This window comes from Crocodylus porosus, unplaced genomic scaffold (genome assembly GCF_001723895.1).
Source record: "Crocodylus porosus isolate Cpor-Errol unplaced genomic scaffold, CroPor_comp1, whole genome shotgun sequence".
Lineage (NCBI taxonomy): Eukaryota > Metazoa > Chordata > Crocodylia > Crocodylidae > Crocodylus > Crocodylus porosus.
The window spans coordinates 12,686,063-12,709,997 of record NW_017728949.1 but is presented as its reverse complement, the minus strand read 5'-3'; the positions used below and the strand labels follow the sequence as shown (position 1 = coordinate 12,709,997).

General features: G+C 40.2%; 1 protein-coding gene across 7 annotated transcripts in view; it reads left to right on the top strand.

The window, feature by feature from the left end:
• The window catches only part of FN1 (fibronectin 1), a 75,890-nt gene that overhangs the window by 25,612 nt on the left and 26,343 nt on the right, over positions 1-23,935 (top strand). For 3 of the 7 annotated variants that reach the window (XM_019553758.1, XM_019553759.1, XM_019553756.1), the window contains exons 13-26: positions 3,927-4,048; positions 5,796-5,961; positions 6,279-6,455; positions 7,610-7,738; positions 7,853-7,942; positions 8,549-8,743; positions 10,215-10,487; positions 14,403-14,669; positions 16,819-16,913; positions 17,526-17,694; positions 18,213-18,299; positions 19,338-19,529; positions 21,754-22,029; positions 23,095-23,277. In XM_019553758.1, the coding sequence (XP_019409303.1) occupies positions 3,927-4,048; positions 5,796-5,961; positions 6,279-6,455; positions 7,610-7,738; positions 7,853-7,942; positions 8,549-8,743; positions 10,215-10,487; positions 14,403-14,669; positions 16,819-16,913; positions 17,526-17,694; positions 18,213-18,299; positions 19,338-19,529; positions 21,754-22,029; positions 23,095-23,277 (2,421 nt within the window). The remainder of the gene's footprint in view (positions 1-3,926; positions 4,049-5,795; positions 5,962-6,278; positions 6,456-7,609; positions 7,739-7,852; positions 7,943-8,548; positions 8,744-10,214; positions 10,488-14,402; positions 14,670-16,818; positions 16,914-17,525; positions 17,695-18,212; positions 18,300-19,337; positions 19,530-21,753; positions 22,030-23,094; positions 23,278-23,935) is intronic. The other 4 variants (XM_019553761.1, XM_019553757.1, XM_019553763.1 and 1 more) reach the window with 2 other exon arrangements.

The window sequence follows — 23,935 nt, the reverse complement described above, 5'->3', positions numbered from 1 at the left end:
AACATGATAACCTTTCTATTTAAAGGTTGCTTCTGTCTAGTCATCCTAGTTTTAATAGTGAATCCCACTCAAGTATATTTAGACTCCCCTTCTGACTAAAGACGGATAGAAAATCAAGCAGTTCCTTGTTTGGTTCTCTGAAATTTTGCTTTCATCCTGGTGCAAAAATGAAGTAACTTCATAGAAATCAATGGAGTTACTGCAACAAATAAATTACATCTGCTTTGGCTGCATCTACATGAGACACTTAGTACTTGCATGCCTGAGTACTAAATGACAGCACAGTAACCAGTGTTACTGTGCAGTAGCATCCCCACATGGGGGCTTCCTGGTAATGCTGACTGCAAAGTAGCTCATTACTACTGCACAGTAGTGTTGCATCATGGTTTGTGCCCCACAATGCTACTGCATAATAGTAATGACCTACTGTGCAGTAGGCGCTTCATGTAGATGTTTCCTTTATGTATAACAGGGTCATTATCACCAGTCCATTTTGATTACTGACAAAAAGGGTGCTAAGTATCCAGTAGGGCTCAGAGAGCTTTTTGGAACACCGTGATGCTTTATAAACCCTCTGTATTTTTTGTCATCCAATACATTTCTCTGAATCAAAACAGCATGCTTTAGTTTTGTTTTTTTATAAATGGTGTGGTCTTTATGCAGTGCAAGATGTCACTGTGTATTTATGGTACCTTCAGTTTCTATAAATGCCATCTAGTTACAGAAGCCAATTGGAAGCTATGTGAAAACAAAGACTGTGATTTATGTGCCTATGTTGTGTGCAGTAGAATGGTGATCTGTGAGTAGTTAACATAAGCCATCTACATCATTTTTGCTGGTGCTTGTATTGGAGCACTAACACAGAAAATTAGATGCTAAATTGCAGAGAAAAAGGAAGATCCTGTGATTAAGGCATGCTGGTAGAACTTTGCTGTCCCTTTTAGGTTGAGCAGTAGTGCACAGTAAACTGGCAATTGTGTTAATCTCTTACAGTTATCAAACTTAAGGAAAGGATATTGAAAAACGTTAATGTTGAGTGTCAGCCTTCCTCCCCTCCCTTCCCCTTCTCCCTCATCACAGCAAACTAAATAGAAGTGGAGCTTACATTTTTTATGTGATCAGGCAAAAATCTCAGTTGGGGGGGGCACTTACCAAAATGCAGTATGAACCCACTGGATTTAACTGATGCTTACAACAAGTATATAGCATATTTTTTCATACCTAATGCCTCACAGGCTGGGGTGACATCTTGCGTAGATGCGCTGCCCAAGGAGCAAGGCAGGGACTGACTTATTGCTCTTAATGTCTAAATGGCAAATGAAGTTTGGGTTTCAGAATGTGTTAGCTTAATCTAGCTAGCCCAGGTAACAACAGCAGTGAAGACATGGCAACACAGGTTTAAACATGTGCTAGCAGCCGGAGTGCAGATTCTCTATGGACCCTTGGTATGTACTTTCATTGATAGCTAATGCCGAAGCCTGTGCTGCTGGGACTACGCTACTGTTGTCACCTATGCTGGTTAAACTAAGCTAGAACAGCTCTGTTAGCATATGCTACACTCAGGTCTTTATTTTGAAGTGTGGACAGACCCAAAGAGTTACTTTATGATCTCTGCTTCTCGTTTTTGGCCTTGGGAGGGAAGGAATAACTTGAATAGCTTTATTCTTATGAAAATTAGGAGCTCTTCACTGCCTGTTCAACCTTCATCTACTTGCATGGTGGGGATTGGCAGTGCAGCAGCATCTCTTCCCAATCCCTTTGGGCTTTAACAGTGATGGCATTCATTCAGGAAACTCAGTTGGCTTCTAGGTTCCCTTTGCACCTACATTCCCAAGTATTCTAGCAGCCAAACGTCTATGCTTTAATGTATTTATACCTGTAACACACTTGTGAGGTAGGAAATTACTTGAGGCTCAAAAAGGCCAGCAGACAGCTCCTGTTCCACCTATCAGGTGCTTAAGTGCAATGTTGTTCCACTATGCTGAACTACCTGAAAAAAGCATTGGTGGGCATGCCTACACCAAACGGTAACTGCACAGTAAGTGGCCTAATAACACTGTGCAGTAGCATGCCAGGCAGAAACCATGCTAGTACACTACTGTGCAGTAGTACTAGGTTACTGCTCAGTAAGTGTCACTAAAAAGCCATGTGCCAACTCTACTGCGCAGCAGAGCAACTTACTGCACATTGATTTTATACTTGGTTAACAATATACAGGAACTATAGCGCATTAACGAATGTGTAGATGCACCCACTGTGTCTCTTTTTTAATATGGCATTATCTAACCCTAAGACTAAGTCACAAGAAGCATTGAGGAGGAAGATGCATCTGCTTTCAGCATAAACTGTTTTTCAGGAACTCAAAGCACGGTGGAACAAGAGCTTAAGCAACTTACACAAGGTCAGACAGGAAGCAAGTGATACAGTAGGGAATTGAACCTGAGCCTCACAAGTCCTAGGCTTATGCCCCTAACTAGTGATTCGGTGTTTCTCTGTGTCCCACAGCAAAGAGCAAGACTGGAAGTTGAACCCTAAGGGTTGAAAAAAGACATGAGTTCATGCTTGGGTCTGATTGTCCCAGGCTTTGAACTGAATTGATTAACTTCAAGAAAAGATGTTTTCTGGGATACTTCACTTAGTGGGACAATGGCCTTGTATATTTGTAGGTTCCCAGAGTAAAATGCAGTGTCCTGGGAGAAATACAAATGTCTGTTTTTAGGTTGAGAGAGATAAAACAGGAATTAGACAGTAGATCTGAGAACTACCCTCCTTTGAGGCAGTGAGCCAATGAAGAGAAGAATAGGAAGCAGACCTTCTTTGGATTTCTTTGTCAAGTTTTTCTAATGGTGCTTGCTGAGCCTCATAGACCTTTATCAGACTGCTAAAACAAACTCCTTGCTGAGTTATGCGAAATATGTGCACCCTTAGACTGGAAACCAAGGCTTCATACTTTCTTTAGAGACAGGAATGACTGGAGATGTGTAAATAAATCAAATATAAAGTTCCTGAATGTGTAGATTTGGGGTTAGACAAGCTTTGAAATATTCTCCATGTGGGTATGGGTTTGTTTGGCTGGAAGTCTTTTTGAGTACATATAGGTATGTATGTTACACAGTTGTCCAAACAAACTATAAAGAAAAACTTTAAAAAATAAAAAGGATTTAATTGCTAAAATAACAACTCTTCCTGCTGAGTTAGACTGTCCTTTACTGGAGTTCTCTGGGAACACATTCCTGATAGTTTAATGCCATATGCATGTTCAAAGTGAGATCTCCTTGGCATTTAGCTGAAAGATTTTCATAGCACATTTCTAGGCAAGTGATGAAGAACAGAACAGAGGATCATGAATAAACCTAAAGGAGCTGTGAATTGTGGGCCTGGTCTAATGACTTCTGTGGTCATAGGAGTCTTTTCACGTACCTCTAATCAGCATTGAATCAGATTGTCAGTGTTTTTTGGTTTCAGTTCAGCAAAGTACTAAAGTACGTGAAATGAATGAGGCCCTCTGAGTCTACATGTCTTCTTTCAGACGGGCTACAGCTAAAGCTCCTGGCTTTCTTTTCATTTGTGGGTCTGTGTGTGTAATCCATGCTTATTCTTCTGTTGGGTGCTTAGGTGCATCATTTAAAATCCAGCTTGTTAAATAAGTTGATTCAGAGACGTAGGGAAAGGCATGCTGTGATATTCTTTCATTAATATGAAGTTAATGCTGCAGGAAAATAATGCTGCCTCTGCTAGGGTGGTCCATAGTAATCACTATACAGAGCGTTGGCTCCTAGGGGATAGAAGGAAAATATACTTATTTCATATTTATACAACAATCTTAGACAAACAACACCAGTATTTTAAAGATGCACTGACTGAACAGTGAACAAAGAGGAAATTCCCTTCCCTCATTAAGTTAAAATGGAAAACTTGTATTTTAGGTTCAACTGGTCCAGTTCAGGTGATCATCACAGAGAGTCCCAATCACCCCAACTCCCATCCCATCCAGTGGAATGCACCCGAACCTTCTCACATTTCTAAGTACATTCTCCGATGGAAACCGGTAAGTACTTCTGGTTGCATAGGAGCAGAGCAGTTAAAGCATCTCACTACAGCTACAGAGGTGTAGGTCTGACCTTTAGTCTGGACTTTTGCCAAACGCTATCTTAGTTTAACCCATCTGTCAGTGGCTACCTGGAGGATCTAAGGTGACTGGATGTGGTTCTAGCCATGTTGCTCCTTTTCGTGTTGTTGGCTAAAGAAATCGGTGTGCCTTAACCATGCTAGTTTGACGTGTCACTAGGCTGTAGCAGGTTGCTGACCAAAATGTATAACATCTACCATGCAGATCTTTTCCACGCCAAACACCAAAAGATTTTGAGCATGTCTGTCTGCCTCATTACCACCATGTAACACTATAGTGAGACACACTGTGGCCATTTTGCATGTATCGCCCACTGAAATAGGATTTATAAAGCCAGCTATGTGGTGCTGGGCTCATACTCAACCCTCACCATGGTGCTGAGGTGTTATAGATATCCCCTCTCCTTTCCTTCTTTGTTTTGTTTTTTTTCCCCCCACCAAAACCCCCCATAAATATTGAGGAAATGTAGCTCCTCATGAAAATTCTCATATTGTTAAAAAGGTATTTTTGGTAGTTAAAAAAAGTCTATGCTGGTCTTGTTACTAATCCAGTGTCCATGTCCTAATGGAGGGGACATTTGCATTTAGGGCTAAAGGTGACTGATGTTCTATAAACATGTATTGTCGTCATAGATGTCTTTGCAAACAGTACTAGTCACTGTATTTATGAGTTGCATTATTGGCAAATACTCTAGGGTAGCAGTAGGTTCAATTAGGGTGAATAAAACTAGTCCTTGTGAAAGATGTCTTATTTGAAGGGAACGCAGTTTTTTACTATCCACGTATAATTGCAACAATTGGATTTGATTGTACCGCATAAGTGAGGAGGTAAAAACAAGCAGGAAATGAAGTTGTAAACTTCTGGCAGGAAATTAAATAAACACAGGTCATTTCTCTTCTCCTGTGAACCCTAAGCCACAGCTGGTTAACCTCTGCTTTCTGGCTTATTCATAATTAAGTATGATTCATTTTAACCAGTGTAAATGCATTGCCACATAGTCTTCAAGAGAACACTCTTTACATTTGGCTATTTAACATGTTTATGTCTACCCACTGCCCATTATTAAGAGAACAAGGATGTTTTAATCCAAAGCCTGCTGACATTGCTAGGAGTTTTTTCTACTGATTTTAGTGGAACTTGGATCATGGCCTAAAGATAATAGGCTTTAAGCATGGTTGGGGGAGGGGGAGGGGAAACATTTTTAAGCTGGGGTTTTGTGTGGGAACTTCTCATAGGAAATAGTAGGAAGAGGAGGAAAAATATTGCAGTTCATGATTTTTCATGAATTTTCAAATGATGGCTCACTGCATGATTTCCAACTATGTATTCTCCAGTTGTTTGTACCTGTTGTAGAAATAATGTGTGATTTCAGGTTTTGTTTTTGAAGAATGGTTACAATGTGTGTATTGTACTAAGACCTCTCTGGACACCTCTAATATTAAAGTTTAACTGTATTGTTATCCAATACCCCATTGCAAATTAACCAACCTGTTTATAGATAGCTCCCTGCCTGTACTTCCCCATGAGGGGCTGTTTATCTGGATATTAGTCTTTCCATTCAGACATCACAGTGGTGGGAAATCATATAGAAGCTTAGCTAGCTAGATCTCCCTACTTTTGGTCTTTGAGCTCTCTTCCATGACAGTGGATGACTTTCTTCTTTTAGAAAAACTCCAGAACACGTTGGAAGGAAGCCACCATCCCTGGTCACTTGAACTCCTACACCATCTCAGGCCTGAAGCCTGGTGTAATATATGAAGGACAGCTTATCAGTGTGCAACAGTATGGACTCAGAGAACTCACCCGCTTTGATTTTACTACAGCTGTGATCAGTAAGTAAAACCAGGGAGTAGAATTCCAGCCCAGGACTTTTCCGTATTTCACTTCTTTGCAAGGTAGTACCCTGAATTATTTGTTCGTATTACAAATGAGCTGCATCCTATCAGGATATTATTTTAAAGTGAATTTTTACACGCCTCATGGTGGACTTCCCTGCTTGAAAAGAATTGGGCCAGATCCTAGCTAAAATAAGTCAGTGGAGCTGAGCTGAATGATCCCAGCTGAGAATCTTGCCCATCATTTCTACTGGACTGGTATTTGATCTTTCAAATAAAATTTATTTCCATTCCCCGTCTCTTTCCTTTTTTAGGCAACACAGTTGTTGGAGAGACAACTCCACTTACTCCTATGGTTGCTACCTCTGAATCAGTCACAGAAATCACAGCCAGTAGTTTTGTAGTCTCCTGGGTTTCCGCTTCTGACACTGTATCAGGATTCCGTGTGGAATATGAGCTTAGCGAGGAGGGCGATGAACCTCAGTATCTTGGTAAGGACGATGGTTGGACCCTTTGGGTCGGATTCTCACCAGCGGTAAACTGCTAGGGCCCCATGGCTGTCAGGGGGTTATTGTCATTTATACCAGTCCAAGACTTGGACTTTCTATACTTACGCATGGTTGAGTCCCTCAGTTGTTATTATCAGAAACATACCCATTTGGGATAATGGCGTGTTTTTGTACTGTGCTCTCACCATTCTATAACGGGTTGGCAGCGTTTTTGGGCGAGTGCCAAAAACACCCATGGCATTGACTTGTAAGATGTTGGCATGCCAGGGGCAGACAGTGGGGTAGTCGTGATGGACCCGATCCTTGTTGTGGCAGCTCAGCCACAGCCCCTTTCCTGCTGTCTGCCCCAATGCACACATGCTAAGCAAAATCCCTTCACATGCCATGCTCTGGCACTCGTGCCAAGCATTGTCTACTCCTGTTCTGTAATACCAGCATTTTAGGCAATGCAGGAAGGATGATCTAGTAGTGGGATAGACTACAGACATTTGGGTTAATTTCTTAGCTCTGTCACATACTTCTTGTCTGACCTTGGGCTGCTTAATCCTAACCTTTCTGAAAAATGAGATTCATAATATTTCACAGGGTTTTATGAGGCTAGATAATGCTTATGTGCCATGGGGATTTGCGTGTTATAAAAAATAATGTGTGAGAGAGAATAACAGTCACTGATTTATTTCTGTTCAACTGGTGCCCTGCTGAAGGCTTGACACTGATTATCCCTGGATCCTTCAGATAATTTTTCTAACCTTTCGGGGCCAAATTGGGAACTTGGGGTATAACTTGGTACAGAATCAGTGTTTGCTGCATATCAGTGCTTAATACCAGGCAGAATGCAGCTGAGGTGACATAAAGGTTTGTCTACATGGGCCTGTCATTTCAGTGACTTCACGACTCCAGGTCCTGGCTTCTTCCAGGCAGACTTGCCAGTTGTAGAGGGCTAACTAACCTAAATTGCATGGAGTTCTTGAGATGTGGACTAAAGATTAAGTTTAAACCAAACACATTTTTTTCAAATATTTTCACTCAGAACTAGACTTGAACCTAAGCCTCTCATGTTTTGGGGTGGGAGGGAGTTGGTGAACAAACAGCTAGATTGCTAAGCCTTTTCTTTTTTTTTTTCCCCTGCCATAAAGATCTTCCAAGCACAGCCACCTCTGTTAACATCCCTGACTTGCTTCCTGGCCGCAAGTACATAGTTAATGTCTACCAGATCTCAGAAGAAGGAGAGCAGAACCTGATCCTGTCCACTTCACAGACAACAGGTACATGACTTCCAAAGCCAAGGAGAAGACACTATTCTGTGTTTGTTTTATTAGAGGGAGATTGTCATGTCTCAGCCTCACTTGTTTTTTTTTCTTTGTTACTCCTTTAAATAGCACCAGATGCACCTCCGGAGCACGCGGTGGAAAGTGTGGATGACACCTCAATTGTCATTAGCTGGAGCAGACCACAGGCTCCCATTACAGGTCTGTCTCATTTAAGTGATTCTGTTTGAAAATGTCAATGGAATCTTCAAATCGTGGCATTAAAAAGGAGAGGGACTTACAGAGGCCAGCAGAAGTGATGAGCAATTCATGTGGAGTGCAGGATTCACCTTAAGGCTGAAAAGACTATGTAACATTTTTATAATGGGTTTATAATTTATAATTTGAAGCCCATGTTTCAGTTTTCAAGGAGAGGAATACAAACAGAGCCCTGCAGGTTTATTTTAAGGTTCTGGTTTGTTTAACCACAACTTCACTGTCCTTCCTATATGTCCCCTATTTGTCCCCAAGTCATCCCCACAACACACTGGAGACTGTATTGTTACCCAGAGATCACTGCTTCAGAATGCTATGGTCTTCTTATCCAGAGATGTGCTTTGTCCCATTTTAGAGACTGATCTATTTGGAAAGGGCCACTATGAGCCTCTAACTTGACTTTTGATGGGGTTCATAGATGAAGACAGCTGCAAACCTCATTCAGGCATGTTATTTGGATCATCTGGGGAAATCTGTTCATATAAAATGTTCACTATTCCTTGTTCCAACTTGTCATGAGCATGAATGGTGACTCTGTTTTCATTGTTTTAGGTTACAGAATTATCTATTCACCATCAGTGGAAGGGAGCAGCACTGAGCTGAACCTGCCTGATACTGCTACCTCTGTGACCCTCAGTGATTTAATGCCTGGTGTTCAGTATAATATCAGCATTTATGCAGTGGAAGAAAATCAGGAGAGTACTCCTGTCTTTATCCAACAGGAAACCACAGGTGTCCCACGTGCAGGTAAAAAGCCAGGACACTCCCTGTGATATTATAGATATTATGGTAGATTAATCTAAGAGACACAAAGAAGCCAAGTGTAAAGGAATATGTGAACCTGAGGGTATACTTTTAATTGAAAATCTAGCATCTGCAAATGCTCTGAGCAGGCTTGTAATCAACATTGGATTTAATTGTAAATCTCACTAATTTTCAGTGAATATATAAGCTTTAACCACTAACATGGATAAGTCAAATGTTAATGAAAGATTATCACTTAAAATCAGTCATTTTAATTAGCAAAGGCTTAATACCGAATGGTAAGATTACAGACCAGTCAAAAGACTGCCTTGTTTTGTAGGATCCTGTCTACATATATGGAAGATAACCGTAAGAGCTTCCGGTGTTGTCATAAAAAGGCTCCCTTGAGTGCAAGTGCTGCTACTGTTGAAAATGTGTTTTGTTGCCCTGATATTTAGGCCATCATTTCAAATGTATTGGATCACATACGTGGATCCACTAGCTATAATTAGCTTGCTTTTTTTTTCCCTCAGGGGCCAAGTCCTTTCCTATTCGACTGAAGTCAATAGGAATATAAATTTTGCAGCATTTTTATTGACATCAGCTGGATTGGGGCTTTATGCTAGGGACATCAGCTTGAAAAAAATGGCATTACTTTAAAGCGATCAGCTAGATTGAGTAACAAAACCAAAAGGAAATATACTAAAAGAACTAGAATTTGGTGTACTGGCAGGGGAATTAGATATCCTTGAAAGTAGCAAGCATAATGTTTTCACAGTGGGAATCCACCAAAAATAAAGTTGGCCCAAGGATTTTATGGTTTGGCATCCATTTGTTCTGAAAATTACAGAAGTTTGTGCTGGCTAGCATTAATGCAGCTTCAGTGCTTGTACAGAGGTCTTAACTGGAAACCTGCTTCGAGTATATGAATCCACATTGGCCCCACAATGCTGAAGTCATGAGAGTTTTGCTTTCGACTTCAGCGAGACCAGAATCGGAACCAGTAGTTGTTTAATTATAAAGATGTTGGATTTTAAGTTAATTATAGACCCTCTGAATTTGCTGCAGGTTTTCAAAATCCTTTCCTTTAATTTGCAAAAGATTCTTGTTTCCAATCCTAGAATGTACTTTGTCAAGCTTGTGGTTCTGTATGAACTTGACATTCTGCTGCTTAGTACATTTGATTATTCAGTTTTTCCTTTTGTGCCAACAAAATGTCATATATAAATCATAGAACAAAATCTTTTAAGCTCCTCAATGGCATTTCAGATGTACACAGATACTTTCAGGAATTTTTTTAAAGATAAGGTTTACTTGACATTTCTCTATTTGGTAAACAGTTTTGATCAGTGTCAATGGATTGTATTATTCAGTAAACACCCACTTTTTTCTTGGTTCACAACATACTGGTGTAGACTCCTTTGTCATTCAGTGAGGACATGCTCTGATTAGCTGTACTGATCTTTTCTGTTAGATGATATTCCTTCACCCAGAGATCTACAGTTTGTGGAAGTTTCTGATGTCAAAATTACCATCATGTGGACTCCACCTGAGAGCGCTGTGTCTGGCTATCGTGTGGAGGTGATCCCAGTTCACCACCCTGGTGAACATGGACAGAGACTGCCTATTACCAGGAGTTCCTTTGCTGAGGTCATTGACCTTCTACCCGGAACAACCTATATCTTTAAGATATTTGCTGTGAGCCATGGGAGGGAGAGCAAACCATTGACTGGAGAGCAAACCACCAGTAAGCATCTTTCCTTTAAGCTTTTTAAGAACATTGAAATAAATATTTTTGGTCCCTTTCAGTAAAATGTAAATGGAATACTTAGTTCTACTCCAGGAGGCACCCATTCAGTAGAAATACAGAGCTGGGAATTCGGTCAGTCAACCATTGATCTCTTTAGGAGATTTATTTTCCTCCAGTGCTTTCCAATGGGAGTTTAATTCTCATGGCAGTTTCCAGCAATTTAATGTAGTTGAAATTCTTTAAATTGACTGAGAATTTATGGGCTGCCTAGAGCTCGCCTCTATCAAACAGCTGAGACTCTGATTTTCAAAGACATTACCATTTCTGTTTGCTGTGGGAGCAGACCTTGCTTAGTTTTCTTTGAAAACACCAGTCATAATTATAACGGTTGGCCTGCACACCTGGCTTGCGATCACTTCAGTGCATCCGAGAACTTGGTTTGTGCCCTGGGTCTTGGTTTTATCAAGTTAGTCCTGTAGGGTTTCTTTTTTATCAGATACCTCCACAATGTATTTCAGGATGCACAGAATTACTCGACATTCGATATATCCAGGACTTTATATTTATACAATGTGTGTTCAAGGCAGATTGCTAACTTGCTATAAAACATTCGTTATACCTTTTTTTTTTTCCACTCTCATCACAGTGAAGTTTCTGGAAGTTTTCATGTTGTGTGTTTTTTTTGTGGACTTTTGATCAGGCTCATAATGAGTGAATGTTTCACACTAATCCTGTCTGGTCAAACCCTGTCCTAGTTTTGACAGTGACAGTATTGCAGTATGAGTCCCATATGTTACTTTCTGTTCAGTGTAAAATTCCTGGCTCCTTGGGTGAGAAAAAGGTAGAGGAAATCTGGCAATTCCTTATTTTCCAGAATCACAGAAAGGAGTGAGATATTAGATAAACATGTTAAGAGGAACTCAAAGAAGCTCAGCATCACATCTTTGATGTGTCCCTTGCAGTGCTTTTCCAACCCAGGAAAGGCAGATCAAAGAAAGAATCCAGAAAATGCATACTTGAGTATTGCACAACCCTACAAATTGTTGCTAGAGTAAGGTCCAGTCCTTGATTTTAAAAGTTTGTTCATATTACTCTTAACCCTGGACTAGCCTTTCGAAAGCATTTAACCCCCTGTTGTACTCAATGCTATCATATTTGCAACTACATCTTTTCCCAGGTTACCATTTTGAAAAGGGGCTCACACTGTTGAAAATTTGGTTCAGGGCACCTAAAAGCAGGGAAGTAGAAGGTCTGTAAATCTTTTAAGTTTCCAAAACAGTTCAGATGCCTGGACGTGAAGAGTGGTGTTTTCTAAGCACCTAGAGGATTCGGGGTATGTCTTCATTGCTTTCCTGCTGGTCCTGGGAGTACATACTTGAGCATCCCTCACCTGCCTGCCTCTGTCCACATGTGCCAAATATAGAAATGAGATAAAGAAACCATGCTTCACAGCTGCTCTTTAGCATATTGGAGATAGATGCTATGAGAGCTGCTCTGGAGGGGTGCCCCCAGAATAGTTTCGCTGCTTACTTTTTGGGGTTGGCATGGCAAGTGAGATCAGGCAGGCATGGCATACTTGAGAGCAATCCGCCCTGGAAGCAGCAGGGGTACAGAAAAATCCCTGCTTTGATTGGGATTTTTCTGAACATGTCTGTAACTTAGAAGCACTAGTCCCATGAGAAAGCACTTTTGAAAATCTTTTACTCTGCTATTGCTTCACTCTTTAAAAACACATGCCCACCCACACAAACCTCACATAGCAGCATTTACAAATCTCCCAGTTAGACCTACAGATTTCAGTTTGTTCTTAATGGAGATTAGTAGGTTCTGAGTACTTCTGGAAATCTGGCCCACGTCACTGAGGTCCCTTAATGGATATGGAGCTCTTTTGGAAATTTGGTCCCTGGTGGGATACAAAGCTGAGTATAGGCAATTGAATAGCTCTGCACAGACATAGTAGCAAATGCCTGGAATTATTTTCTTGGAGGCTACGATCAGTCACTTAGCTGTTTTGTTTAAACCACATTTCAGAAAGTATGCTATAAATTGTGTCCTGTAAGCAGAAGTCCTGGGAAAAAGAAAGCAGTCAGAGTTCCCAAGATAAAACCCAGCGGCAAGTCTTCCCACGGTGCATGCTTGAGTCCCTTTCTGTTTTTCTGTTAAACAGTGGTCTGTAAATAAACTGATTGTGTGTGAGTGTGCAAGTGTGTTGTTTTTAATGTGGAAGAAGGAAGTGAGGAAAAACCCTAGCAGAGCTGACAGAACAAATTCTGTAACAGATAACTGAATACATATCTACGTATGAGATATGACCTCCTAACCATTTTGTGTGAGGAATAAGGCTGAATAGTAATAGAGGTACACAAATACAACTTGATACATTTATATTTATTATCCCCAACCAGCTTTTTATATTCTAGATGGAGACAGTCCTCAAACCTTTTTTGAAACTGTTATTCTGGGGCTTTATGATAACCACATTTTCTCACAAAAGAATTTCCATTTAATCAAAACCATTTTTCATCAAAAAGGGCTTGATGGAAATTTTTTGACAAGTGCTGGTTCTAGCAACATGATACAGAAAAGGTTGTAACTCAGAGCCAACTTTTAAAACATATTGAATTTGCTAACTTCCATTGCTTTCAATAAGAGTTAGCCAGCGAAATATCTTTTAAAATCTGGTCCTTAGTTTTTACAAGGACATGGTCTGTCAAGGGTAACATCTCTGTTCCATTCATTTAGACCTGGATCCAGGCACAATATTAAATACAGGCATAACTTTAAGCATGTGTTTAGGTATTTTGGTCTGTTGGAGCCTTCAGGACTTTGTAGTGCTGGTTCTTGACATAAGGATGAGGTTAAAAGGAATGCTAGTATGATGACTGGTAGATGGCTTATTTCAAAAGCTTTGCATGAGGCTTATAGAAGAGACAAACATGTGTAGGATTGCTTTAGAGCAGGCTCTAAATCCTGACAATGGTAGGAGACCAGAGGAGTGATTCCTCCACAGAAATATGATATATTTATTACATTAAAATTAAATTAATTTTAAATTAAAATAAAATTATATTTTAAATTTAGAATAAGTGTTTTGGTATTTGTTAAAAAAAAAAAATGAAGACTGTTTTTTTTCTTTTTTCTTTTTTTCAAGGGCAAACTAAAGTTAAGCACCAAAGCCATGTTTAGGAGTCTAAGGGCATGTCTCTACATGCGAGGCATACATTTTCAAAGGGCACAAAAAGCGACAGCACACATTTATGCCACTGCTTTGTGCCCCAGGGCATGCCCTTGCATGTGCTCTCTGACATGTGACAAATTGTCTTGAGTGGGATGGGGGAGGCTGAGGCCAGCACCTGTGCTGGCCCTAGCAGCCTTACCTGGGGCCCTGGGGGTCTCCCAGGGCAGCAGCAATGCCGATCTGGCTGTACAGAGCCTGGCCAGCAGCCAGCCCATGGCTCTGGACAGCCAGGTTCCATTTCTGGTGGAGCGCTTCTGCCATGCTGTTTTTTGCAGCATTTTTTTTAATAGGGGGACATTCCAGTATTAAGTTTTGGCACTGTACTGCAAATCTGCAGTGCAGCGCACAGTTGCACATTTACCAAGTACAGTTTGCAGCCCCACAAACAGGTTTGAGGTGCTGCAGATCACATGCGTTCACTTGTCTGGATGTACCCTAAGTAGCTTGATTAAAGAAATCTGTTAAGTACTCAATCATGAACTCAATAAGAGCTGCTGGGCTCAACAGTTTTAAAAATCAGGCCATTTCTTTAAGTGTGTTGATATGGATTTAACAACCTATTTTTAGGACCCAGTTTTTCAAAATCATGACGGGAGTATTTTGAAATTAGCAGCAGCAGCAGGGTGTTGTTATCTCATCAGAAATACTAACATTCGTTTTGCTTTCCTTTTTAGAACTCGATGCCCCCACCAACCTGAGGTTTGTCAATACTACTGAATCTTCAGTGTTGGTGACCTGGACCTCACCACGTGCTCCAATCTCAGGATACAGACTGACTGTAGGTCCCACGAGAGGAGGCCAGCCAAGGAACTATAATGTGGGACCATCTGTCATTAAATACCTATTAAAGAACCTGAAGCCTGGGACTGAATATACTGTATACCTTGTGGCAGTGAAAGACAACCAGCAAAGCACCAGAGAAACTGGGGTCTTCACAACTTGTAAGCACAATGGATTCCTATTCATTGCTTGATAACACTGCTGTCTTCAAAGCTGTAGGGTTTGTGCTGAGAGTTGTTGTTCTAGTTTGCTTTTTTAAAGGGATACTTTGAAATAAAGTTTAGATAGAGCCATTCAAGAAATTGGGTGCTTTCCTATGAGAAATTCTGGCAGAAACAGAAAAGGGTTCATCTTCAAAAATTTTCAACAAAATGTTTTAAAATGCTGAAGAAACAAAAACATGTTCAATTTTCAACAATAAGATACTAAAAAAAATGTGGGGGAGGGTGGTAAATGTAACACTTTTTCTTGTGGCATCTTTGAATTGTTGGTTGGGTTTTAAAAATTCTAAATGAAAGGTAAAAATGGACATTCTCCACCGGGAAGTGGGAAAAAAGTTATTCACAAGTTTGCAAAAAAAAATCAAAAGGTAGTATTTATGCAGTTGGAGTGTATCATTTCATAAAGATTGGATACTTTTTATAGTTACAGACACAAGTATGATATATTATTATATTGACCTCTGTCCCTTTTATTTCTGCTGTTTGATATGAAAAAATATATAAAGAGGCTTTCCCCAAAGCAATATAGGCATAATATGCATTCCTTAAAAACCTAACATACTTTTAGAAAGAATAAAATATGAATACAAATAATACGATTCACTATTTAAATTATGGTGAAGTTGCTACATAAACCAACAAAACTCAGGGGGAAAAAACCCTCATTGGTCAGGCTGAGAGCCACATCCTCTGTTCAAAGGAGCACAAGTTGTTCTTTGAAAACAAATACAAAGTTAAAAGAAAGGGTCTACATTTATCTTTGGAGAAACACTATTAGCTTAAGCGACCTTACAGCAAAGATGTAATTGCTCCACAGACTCTCTGTTAAGTGGAATCCATTTCCTCCTTATGACACAGCATGGCCTTTTATATCCAGCTGAGTGGAAGGGTCCAATCTGGGTCACATGTATGGACCAGTGGGCCATGCATTGCTTTTATTTACACTGGTGTCAATTCAAAGTAAATCTGATGATTTCTTTAGAGGTATTCTGGGCTGACGCTGCTCTAATCAAGAGCTTTGGTTTCTTTGTGACACTCCTACCAGCTGGCATCTGGTCGGGATCATCACAGAGCTTGATAAAGCTCCTCAAACTTGGTTTGAATTACCTTTTTCCATATTGGGTTGAAGATGCTGCTGAGGGCAAGAGACAAGGGAACGTCTTTGGGTTTGAGCAGGGGAGATGAATGGAGGGAACTACAGTCATAACTACTGGCCTGGAACATTGTAGATAAAGGGCCCAAATGGAAGAAGCTGCCTGTTGGGCCAGTAAATATATTTACCCTCCCCAGGAGAGCATTCTTTCCCAAACATATGGCTGGGAAAAGAGACTCCATGAGGCCCTGTGCCCAACTGGTATCTTTTTTTAAACCCTAATATTTTGATTTCTCTGCACAGCACCACCAAAAACAATTGAGCTTTTGGACAAATTGGTTGTCAAATTCATTGTTGCCAGCTCTCAGCATTTAAAAATCATTGCTCGTGCCCTCAAAGTATGTGATTTTTAAAATATACATTAGTTTCTTTATATTTGCCTTTTGAGATGGGAACCCTTAGGACTCACGTGCTTAAACTTTCTGTGCAACTCCAAGGGCTAGAAACTTACTTTCAAAAGTGAAATCTGAAATCCTTGTGTAATTATAATAGGGTACCAGCGACTTGGAGTTAAATCACAAGAGTAGGCAACATTTCGAATTTACTTTTTGGGAAAATAGTATATTTTTTAATTGATCTAGGTATAGACAAGGGGAAAAAAAAGCCCAGGCTTCTAAGTCTGACCACAGGATGTACTTGCAGCCAAATTTTGAACTTTAAAAGAAAGATTTTAATGCAAAACAAATATTGACAGCCTCCCCCAAAAATGTATACTTCACAAATGAAACAATATTACAGTTCTGTGATTTTTAATTTTGTAGAGAACAAACCCAAGGCCAAAATAAGATCATGAAAGTTGCATTGTAAGGCATTAGTGTTTGTACCATTATCTTCTACTGAGCAGCTGTAGAATGAGAAGTGTGTTAATACAGGTTTCTGTGACTGTCTGTCTGAGTATTGCTAAATATGAACTCCTTTTATTAATTCATTTCACAGTGCAGCCAGTGGATTCAATCCCTCCCTATCACACAGAAGTGACAGAAACATCCATTGTGGTTACCTGGACACCTGCACCAAGAATTGGTTTCAAGGTAAGAAAGTTAAAGTCTTTGGCTCTTCCCCTCCCCTCCCCCATTGCTTAATTATAGTAGCTGTCACCCAAATAGGATCAATTAAGAAGTAATGGTCATGAGCTATGTTGAAGTTAATAGCCTGGGAGAAGATGTAGTTGCAAATATGATAGCATTGAGTACAACAGTTATAAGTGCCTTGTGTTCCTTGCTTGGAGTGACTATTCAGAGATTAAAATATTTATCCAAGTAAGTGATGCCTAAAATGGGCTTGATACAAGGCCTCTTGAATTCAGTGGGAGTCTTTCATTTGACTTCTCTGGGTGGGAGACAGCCCATTTATGAAGCACCCTGATGATTTATTCTTATTGCCCAGTGAGGTTGCATCAGCACATTTTGGTATGTGGCATCATGTTACCCTTGGCTTACAGAAGTGTACTCTATTTGTGTCCTTTGTGTAAGAGATGGAGTTGAACATAAGCTAGCTTCCCCACAACTACTTTGTTAATGATTAGTATGAAATATGCAGACCCATGCTAGGGTCACTGGGGAAGAGGTTTATAGCATGCTTGTAAGGACGTAGCTTGTTAGTATGCAAGACTAAGACACAACTTTTCAAACACGACTTGGCAGCTGGGTGTGCGACCAAGTCAAGGTGGAGAAGCCCCACGGGAGGTGATTTCTGAATCTGGTAGCATTGTCATATCTGGCTTGACTCCTGGAGTAGAATACATCTACAGCATTTCGGTCCTGATGGACGGCGAGGAGAGAGAGAATCCAATTATCAAGAGTGTAGTTACACGTAAGACACCTCTGATTTTTCCCTTGATTACCTTCCATATTTGTACTCTTCCTTGATTTCATCCCTAATTTATCCAGGGATAAAGTACTAGACTGGGACTAGGGACATCTGGATTCTAGTGTCATGTCACCTGCATCACTGACTTGCAGTATTACCTCTGCTACCGCAGGCATGTCTCTGTTCCTCAATTCCTCCTTGTAGTTAATGAGACAAATGGCACTGACTGCTTATAAAGAACACTGAAATGTATGTGCCTGATCCAGTTCCAGTTGGCATGAATGGAAAGACTTCAAATGTGGTATTTGTCTCCCTGTGTCCTCTCCTTTGTCTCCCTCAGTCTCATTTATTTTCCCTTTGATACATGTATGCCATTTTAGTTTAATACATGGGGAGAGCAAAGAACAGTTCTGAAATAATCAATTTTTTTAGTTAATCACAACAAGGAAGTAGGGTTTCTTCATTAAAGGAAATAATGATTCTTTGAATTATCTACTAATCATTTATTTGGTTTCTTGTAGCATTGTCCCCACCAACTACCCTTCATTTGGAGCCTAATCCAGACACAGGAGTCCTGACTGTATCCTGGGATAGAAGTACCACTCCAGGTAATTGCATATAGGCACAAATTGCTTTCCATCCAATCAGCCTAAGTCAAGTGTAATTACACTGACTTGCATTACATTCCTGTTACAAGCAGCTCCTACTTTATTAACTGGTCACCAAATAAACATTTTGTTGCCATTTAACTTTGAAATACAATGAGGTATAGTACAAATATTCCACCTCCACATCTGCCTTACATTCCATGTGAAATTATTTTTCAAAATATAATGGAAATGGTTTTAAGCTGATGCAGGAGTTTGAAGAAACTGTTCAAATATTCCCCCCAGTTATAAAACAGGCTAAGGAAAGAGAGGATTTATGGCAGTAAAAACTGGGTGTATGCAATGGAAAGCATACATGGGATTTCCAGAGCACTCACTTTCTCCCATTGAAGCCAATGGGACAATTCTCACTGACTTCTACAAGAACAATTAAGTCAACACTGAGCACTTTAGAAAATCCAATCCCGGGTCTATAAATGTGGCCTTTTTTATGTTACTAGAAATTTGTCTTGAACTCCTAAGAGTGCATAGTTAAAGTGCTGGAATGAGTGGTCATATCAGATACAAGTCAAGTGTCACCTGACTCTAGTGGCCCTTGACCTAGCACGGTTAAGGCATGTCAGCTTCCATAGCCACCATCACACAAGTGAATTATGTTATTAGCATCCTTTCTGCCTTTGATCACATGGCAAATGATCAGATATATACTTATAAGTAGCTCCACTTTGGCAGGAGTCCAGAGCAAAGGTCAAACTTAGACATTTGGTGCCACAGCAAGATGCCCTAACCTCTCTGCCACTGGATCCCCCTGAATAAGCATGGATCTCCCATTAATACCTATGGGAACTGCTCAGCTAAGTCTCCACTGGGCAGCTCTTTGGAAACTTTTCTTTGTGTTAACTCCAAATGAATGTGTACTTGCCTGCCAGGATCAGGAGTTTGGGTATGATCAGGAGGGTAAGATACAAGTAATTATATATGCCTGATTTGAATAAATATAGCATGAACTGATTTCTTTTTGTGCTTTATGTATTTAAGGTATTTCTGGGTACAGAATTACCACTGTTCCTACCAGTGGACAGCAAAGTTACACCCTGGAAGAAATGGTCAGTGCAGAACAGACTTATTGCACCTTTGAAAATTTGAGCCCTGGAGTGGAATACAATGTCAGTGTGTATACAGTCAAGGGCAACCAGGAAAGCATCCCCATCTCCAAAACCATCACACAAGGTAAAAAAAGGACAAGGAGTGGCATCAGCCATTACAGCAGTAGGCTGACCCTACAGCCTAGCATGCAGAACACACATTGACTTTGCTGGAGGAGGATTGCAGCTTTAGATATTCATTTTACACATAGGGCAGGTGACAGAGGGGGCAAATTAAATCCCTTTACTCCTCTGTATGAGCCACTTTCATTGCCATCTGTAGATGGAATGGGAGGGGAAGTTAGCTCAGTGGGACTACTATTTACCCTTTCACCAAGTGGGTTAGAACGACTGCTGCACAATACTCTAATCAGCAGAGCTGCACTGGTTGAGATGAGAAAGGAAGGAGGTTATTTCTTCCCTGGAATAAGTGAAATAACAAGGCAGGTAAATGTAGCTTATTTCTCTATACTACTCTTCATTGCCTGCAAGGATGTCACATTGGAACTTTCCTTTTGTAATTGGAGTGACATAGTGGTAAAATTAACATTCAACTCTCTGGAGAATTTGGTTTCATTTTGCTTTGACAAGGGCTTTGTTTGTTTTGTTTCTGCAATGTCCTGAAACGATGCCAGCTATTATGTATGGCAAATGCTTGGCTCTTAACACTGCTTTAAAATTTCTATGCTTCACTGGGACGCCATATGCTTTCAGGGGTAACCAAGGCGGCAGTACTGTTATAATTAAAGCAATAATAGCTTTAACCCTGTGCCATCCTCTACTGGAAGATGTACTAAAATGTCATCCTTTGTGTCTTTTATTGCTCTTTCAAGGTGATATGGAAAATATATTTCATGTGGATAAATAGATATTTTACAGAAAATGAGCATTTTGTTGCACTTTGTAAAATGATAGTTTTTCAAAGTTAAGCAATATTGCAATGTTCTGTTATCAAATACAACATCCTTTTGCACCATTTCTATCCCATATTTTCTTTTCCACCTAATGACTCTAATAAGCCACAGGTCTTTTACTAGGGTCAGATCCTGAGATGGGGAGAGCACCTATGATTCCCATTGACTCAGGGCTTGCACTCTTAAATTTATGGAGCCAAACTCTCTGCTGGATTAAAGTAGCATAGTTGTATTGACTTTGGAGTCAAAATGTCACTTTATATCAATAGAAGTTTGGGACCCATAAGATTAAAGACAAAGCCAATTTCCCAATTTCTGTTGAGTCTAATCCTTAGAAAAAAGCGGCTTTGCTAAAGTTGTGATGTTTATAGGAATAAGTCTCACACCTGCCTTAGCCATGCAAAAACACTGGATACATTTTGAAGGATATTTAAAATGAATCCTAATTTAGTGGCTTGGTTTGGGGAGATTAAAATGGTTTAATTAAGAAACTAAGTCAATTTCTGTCAGTCACATGACACTGTTTTTGCATGAAACTTTGTAAGGTTTGAATAAACTACCTAGGTTCTAAACTTTTACATTCAAGTAGATCTAAAGTGTCTGGATTAACGTTCTGAGCATGATGATGCTGTGAGTTTCATATGGAATATCTGTAACCTAGAAAGGCCCATTTTCAACCACTTAGTTTTTTCCAAGTAAAACATTTTCTTGCTTCCAAGTGTGGGATTTTTTAGCATGTGTGCTGCAGCTGTAACAATGGAACTTTAGGAATACTGGGCCACATCTCAGCTGGGAAACTGTTGTAGCTTAATTGGTTAATAAATTGGTTAATAAAGATATACCAATTAACAGCAGCTAACTTCATTTGGAGCTAGAGAGGTTTTCATCAGCTGAAAATTGGGCCTGCTGATTTTTTCTACATTCCAAATGGATAGATAATGTTATGAACTGAACAATTCATTTTGGAGGGGCAATTAAAATATTTCAGTTTCTTTCATACACATATATAAGCTGGCAGAAGAAGGGGTTTTTTTAATTGCTGAAATTGGGTAGGTCTTAAAGATAGTCATAAAACAAAACAAATGAACAAAAATCATAGGGCCCAGTTGTGCCATCCCTTTACCTGCTTAGGCACTTTTGTAAATCCAAGTAAGGCTGAGATTTTCTTTGGGAGTTACCCTTGTAAAACTGGTCATACATGAGTTGTGCAGTGCTATTGAATATAAGAAAGATTAGCACAACTGGGCCCTCAAGAGAAAAATGCCACATCACCCTAATTGCTTTAACATTTCAGTGTTAATACGTGTAATCTGATGAACACTGCTTTATTTTTTTCCCTCCTCTTTTCTTTTGCCTCAATGTGTCTTTGCTTTTCTCTTTTGCTCTTTTAATCAGTAGAAGTGCCCCAGCTCACTGACCTAAGCTTTGTTGATATAACTGATACGAGCATCGGCCTGAGGTGGACCCCGCTAAACTCCTCCACCATTATTGGTTACCGCATCACAGTAGTTGCAGGAGGAGAAAGTGTCCCTATTTTTGAAGATTTTGTGGACTCCTCAATAGGATACTACACAGTCACAGGCCTGGAGCCGGGCATTGATTACGACATCAGTGTAATCACACTTATTAATGGTGGAGAGAGCGCCCCTACCACTCTGACACAGCAAACGGGTGAATTTTGAAGTCTTCTGTGTTTGCAACATGGACAGTGTTTCATGCTGTCACTAGCTGCTGGGACAACTGGGGCTTTCTCCAGGAAGAATCGAGCCACTCACTGTAACAGGACAGGGTAGATGAGGCCTAGCTTCTGTTTTAAATATAAGGGTTGATATGCAGTTTGCACTTTTTGATTCTGTCCATGGATTTCATTCCAACATAGCAGAATAACTGTCAAGTTGAGAGTTTTACTCATGTTAACTGCTCAGATTTTCAGGTTGCAGTTGGATTCACTGACAGTGCAAAATCTGAGTTTATGATCTCCAAATATCCTGAGTTGCAATCTGCAAAGTAACATGAGATCCACAAAGAGGATTCATTCAGTAGAAGTGACTTAGTAGAGAGTCCATTGACTTTCTCACTGGGCAGGTTAATTGAGATGTTAATGTTGTATTTCAGTGGTGGCACGACTCTTTCAACAATGTCCTAAAAGGTAAATAAGAAATGTTGGTCCCTGAGCCTGCGCTAGTGACAGGCATGTCACTCTGTCAAGGTCCTTCTCTCTAGTGCATGGGCAGAAGACAAGTCAAAAACTGTTTTTTGCATGGAACCCTGTCATGTTTGCATAAACTGCCTATATTCTGGAACCTCACACACAAGTAGTTGTAGAGTTATAGGAAATTAATAGATACCCCATCTCCTCCCTTGTGCATGCATGTATAACATCTGGACAAGAATTTTTCATCTATTGGCTGCTGTACGGCGACTTAAGCCTCTTCATAGCTGTAATGTGAGATCCAGCTGCAAAGGCCATATTATAGACCTGCTGCCTTGTTTTCAAATTAGCTCTACAGAATGCATTGAAGTATCAATTATTGCTGAGAGGTTAAAGGAGCCTGACAGTAGTAAAACCGTTTTTTAACCGTAGTGGAGCCAAATGTAACTTAGGAGTATGTTTGCATGGGTCAGACACAGTAGCCTCTTTTTGCATGAGATGTTTTCTCTGTAGATTTTCTGAACTTGTGCTTGAGCACACTCTTGCCTCCCAGGGAATGTTAACAAAAAATGCTTTGCCCACAGCTGTTCCTGCTCCAACTGACCTGAGCTTCACCAGCGTGGGTCCCGATGCTATGAGAGTGGCTTGGATTCCTCCAACCTCTGTTGTCCTGAGCAGTTTCCTAGTGCGTTACTCCCCAGTGAAGAATGAGGAAGATATTGCAGAGCTGACCATTTCACCCACTGACAGATCAGTATATTTACAAAGTAAGAGGTTAACTGCAGAGTCCAACCAAATGTAATACACTTTTCTCCAGCAGCAAATCTCGGGCTGAAATCTGTTGATTATTGGTGGTCTTAGGAGCATTTGCTGGTGGTTTGTAGAAAGCTGCTTGAACTCCTTCCCCTGTCCCCCCACCCCCAGCTTGTTTCCAGCTACATGTTTGTTGTCTGTAGCAGGGACATTGTGTAGTCACGAACAGAAGGAATGTGATTACTTGACTGCAAATGAAAAGTGAATTGGGGGTTTGAAGTAACCCCTATTAAGATGTGATCAAGCTTCTGAATAAATTGAGAACTCCAACCCTGTTAAAGATTCCTTATTAGAGATGCACTCCAAAGGAGGAGGCAAAAGCAAGAAATTAATTGGAATAAATATAAGGGGCCATATTCTGATGGAGAATAACTTGATGTGGCTCCATTGCCTTCAGTGGAATAGGACAAATTGACCATAGATTTGATTTGGCCCATTGGTTTGGCTCATTGTTCTAAGCTATAGTCAAAACCCATAAAGGTTTTCTTGATAAGATTCATAGATTCATAGATGCTAGGGTCAGAAGGGACCTCAACAGATCATCGAGTCTGACCCCCTGAATAAGCAGGAAAGAGTGCTGGGCCTACATTACCCCAGCTAGATACACATCCA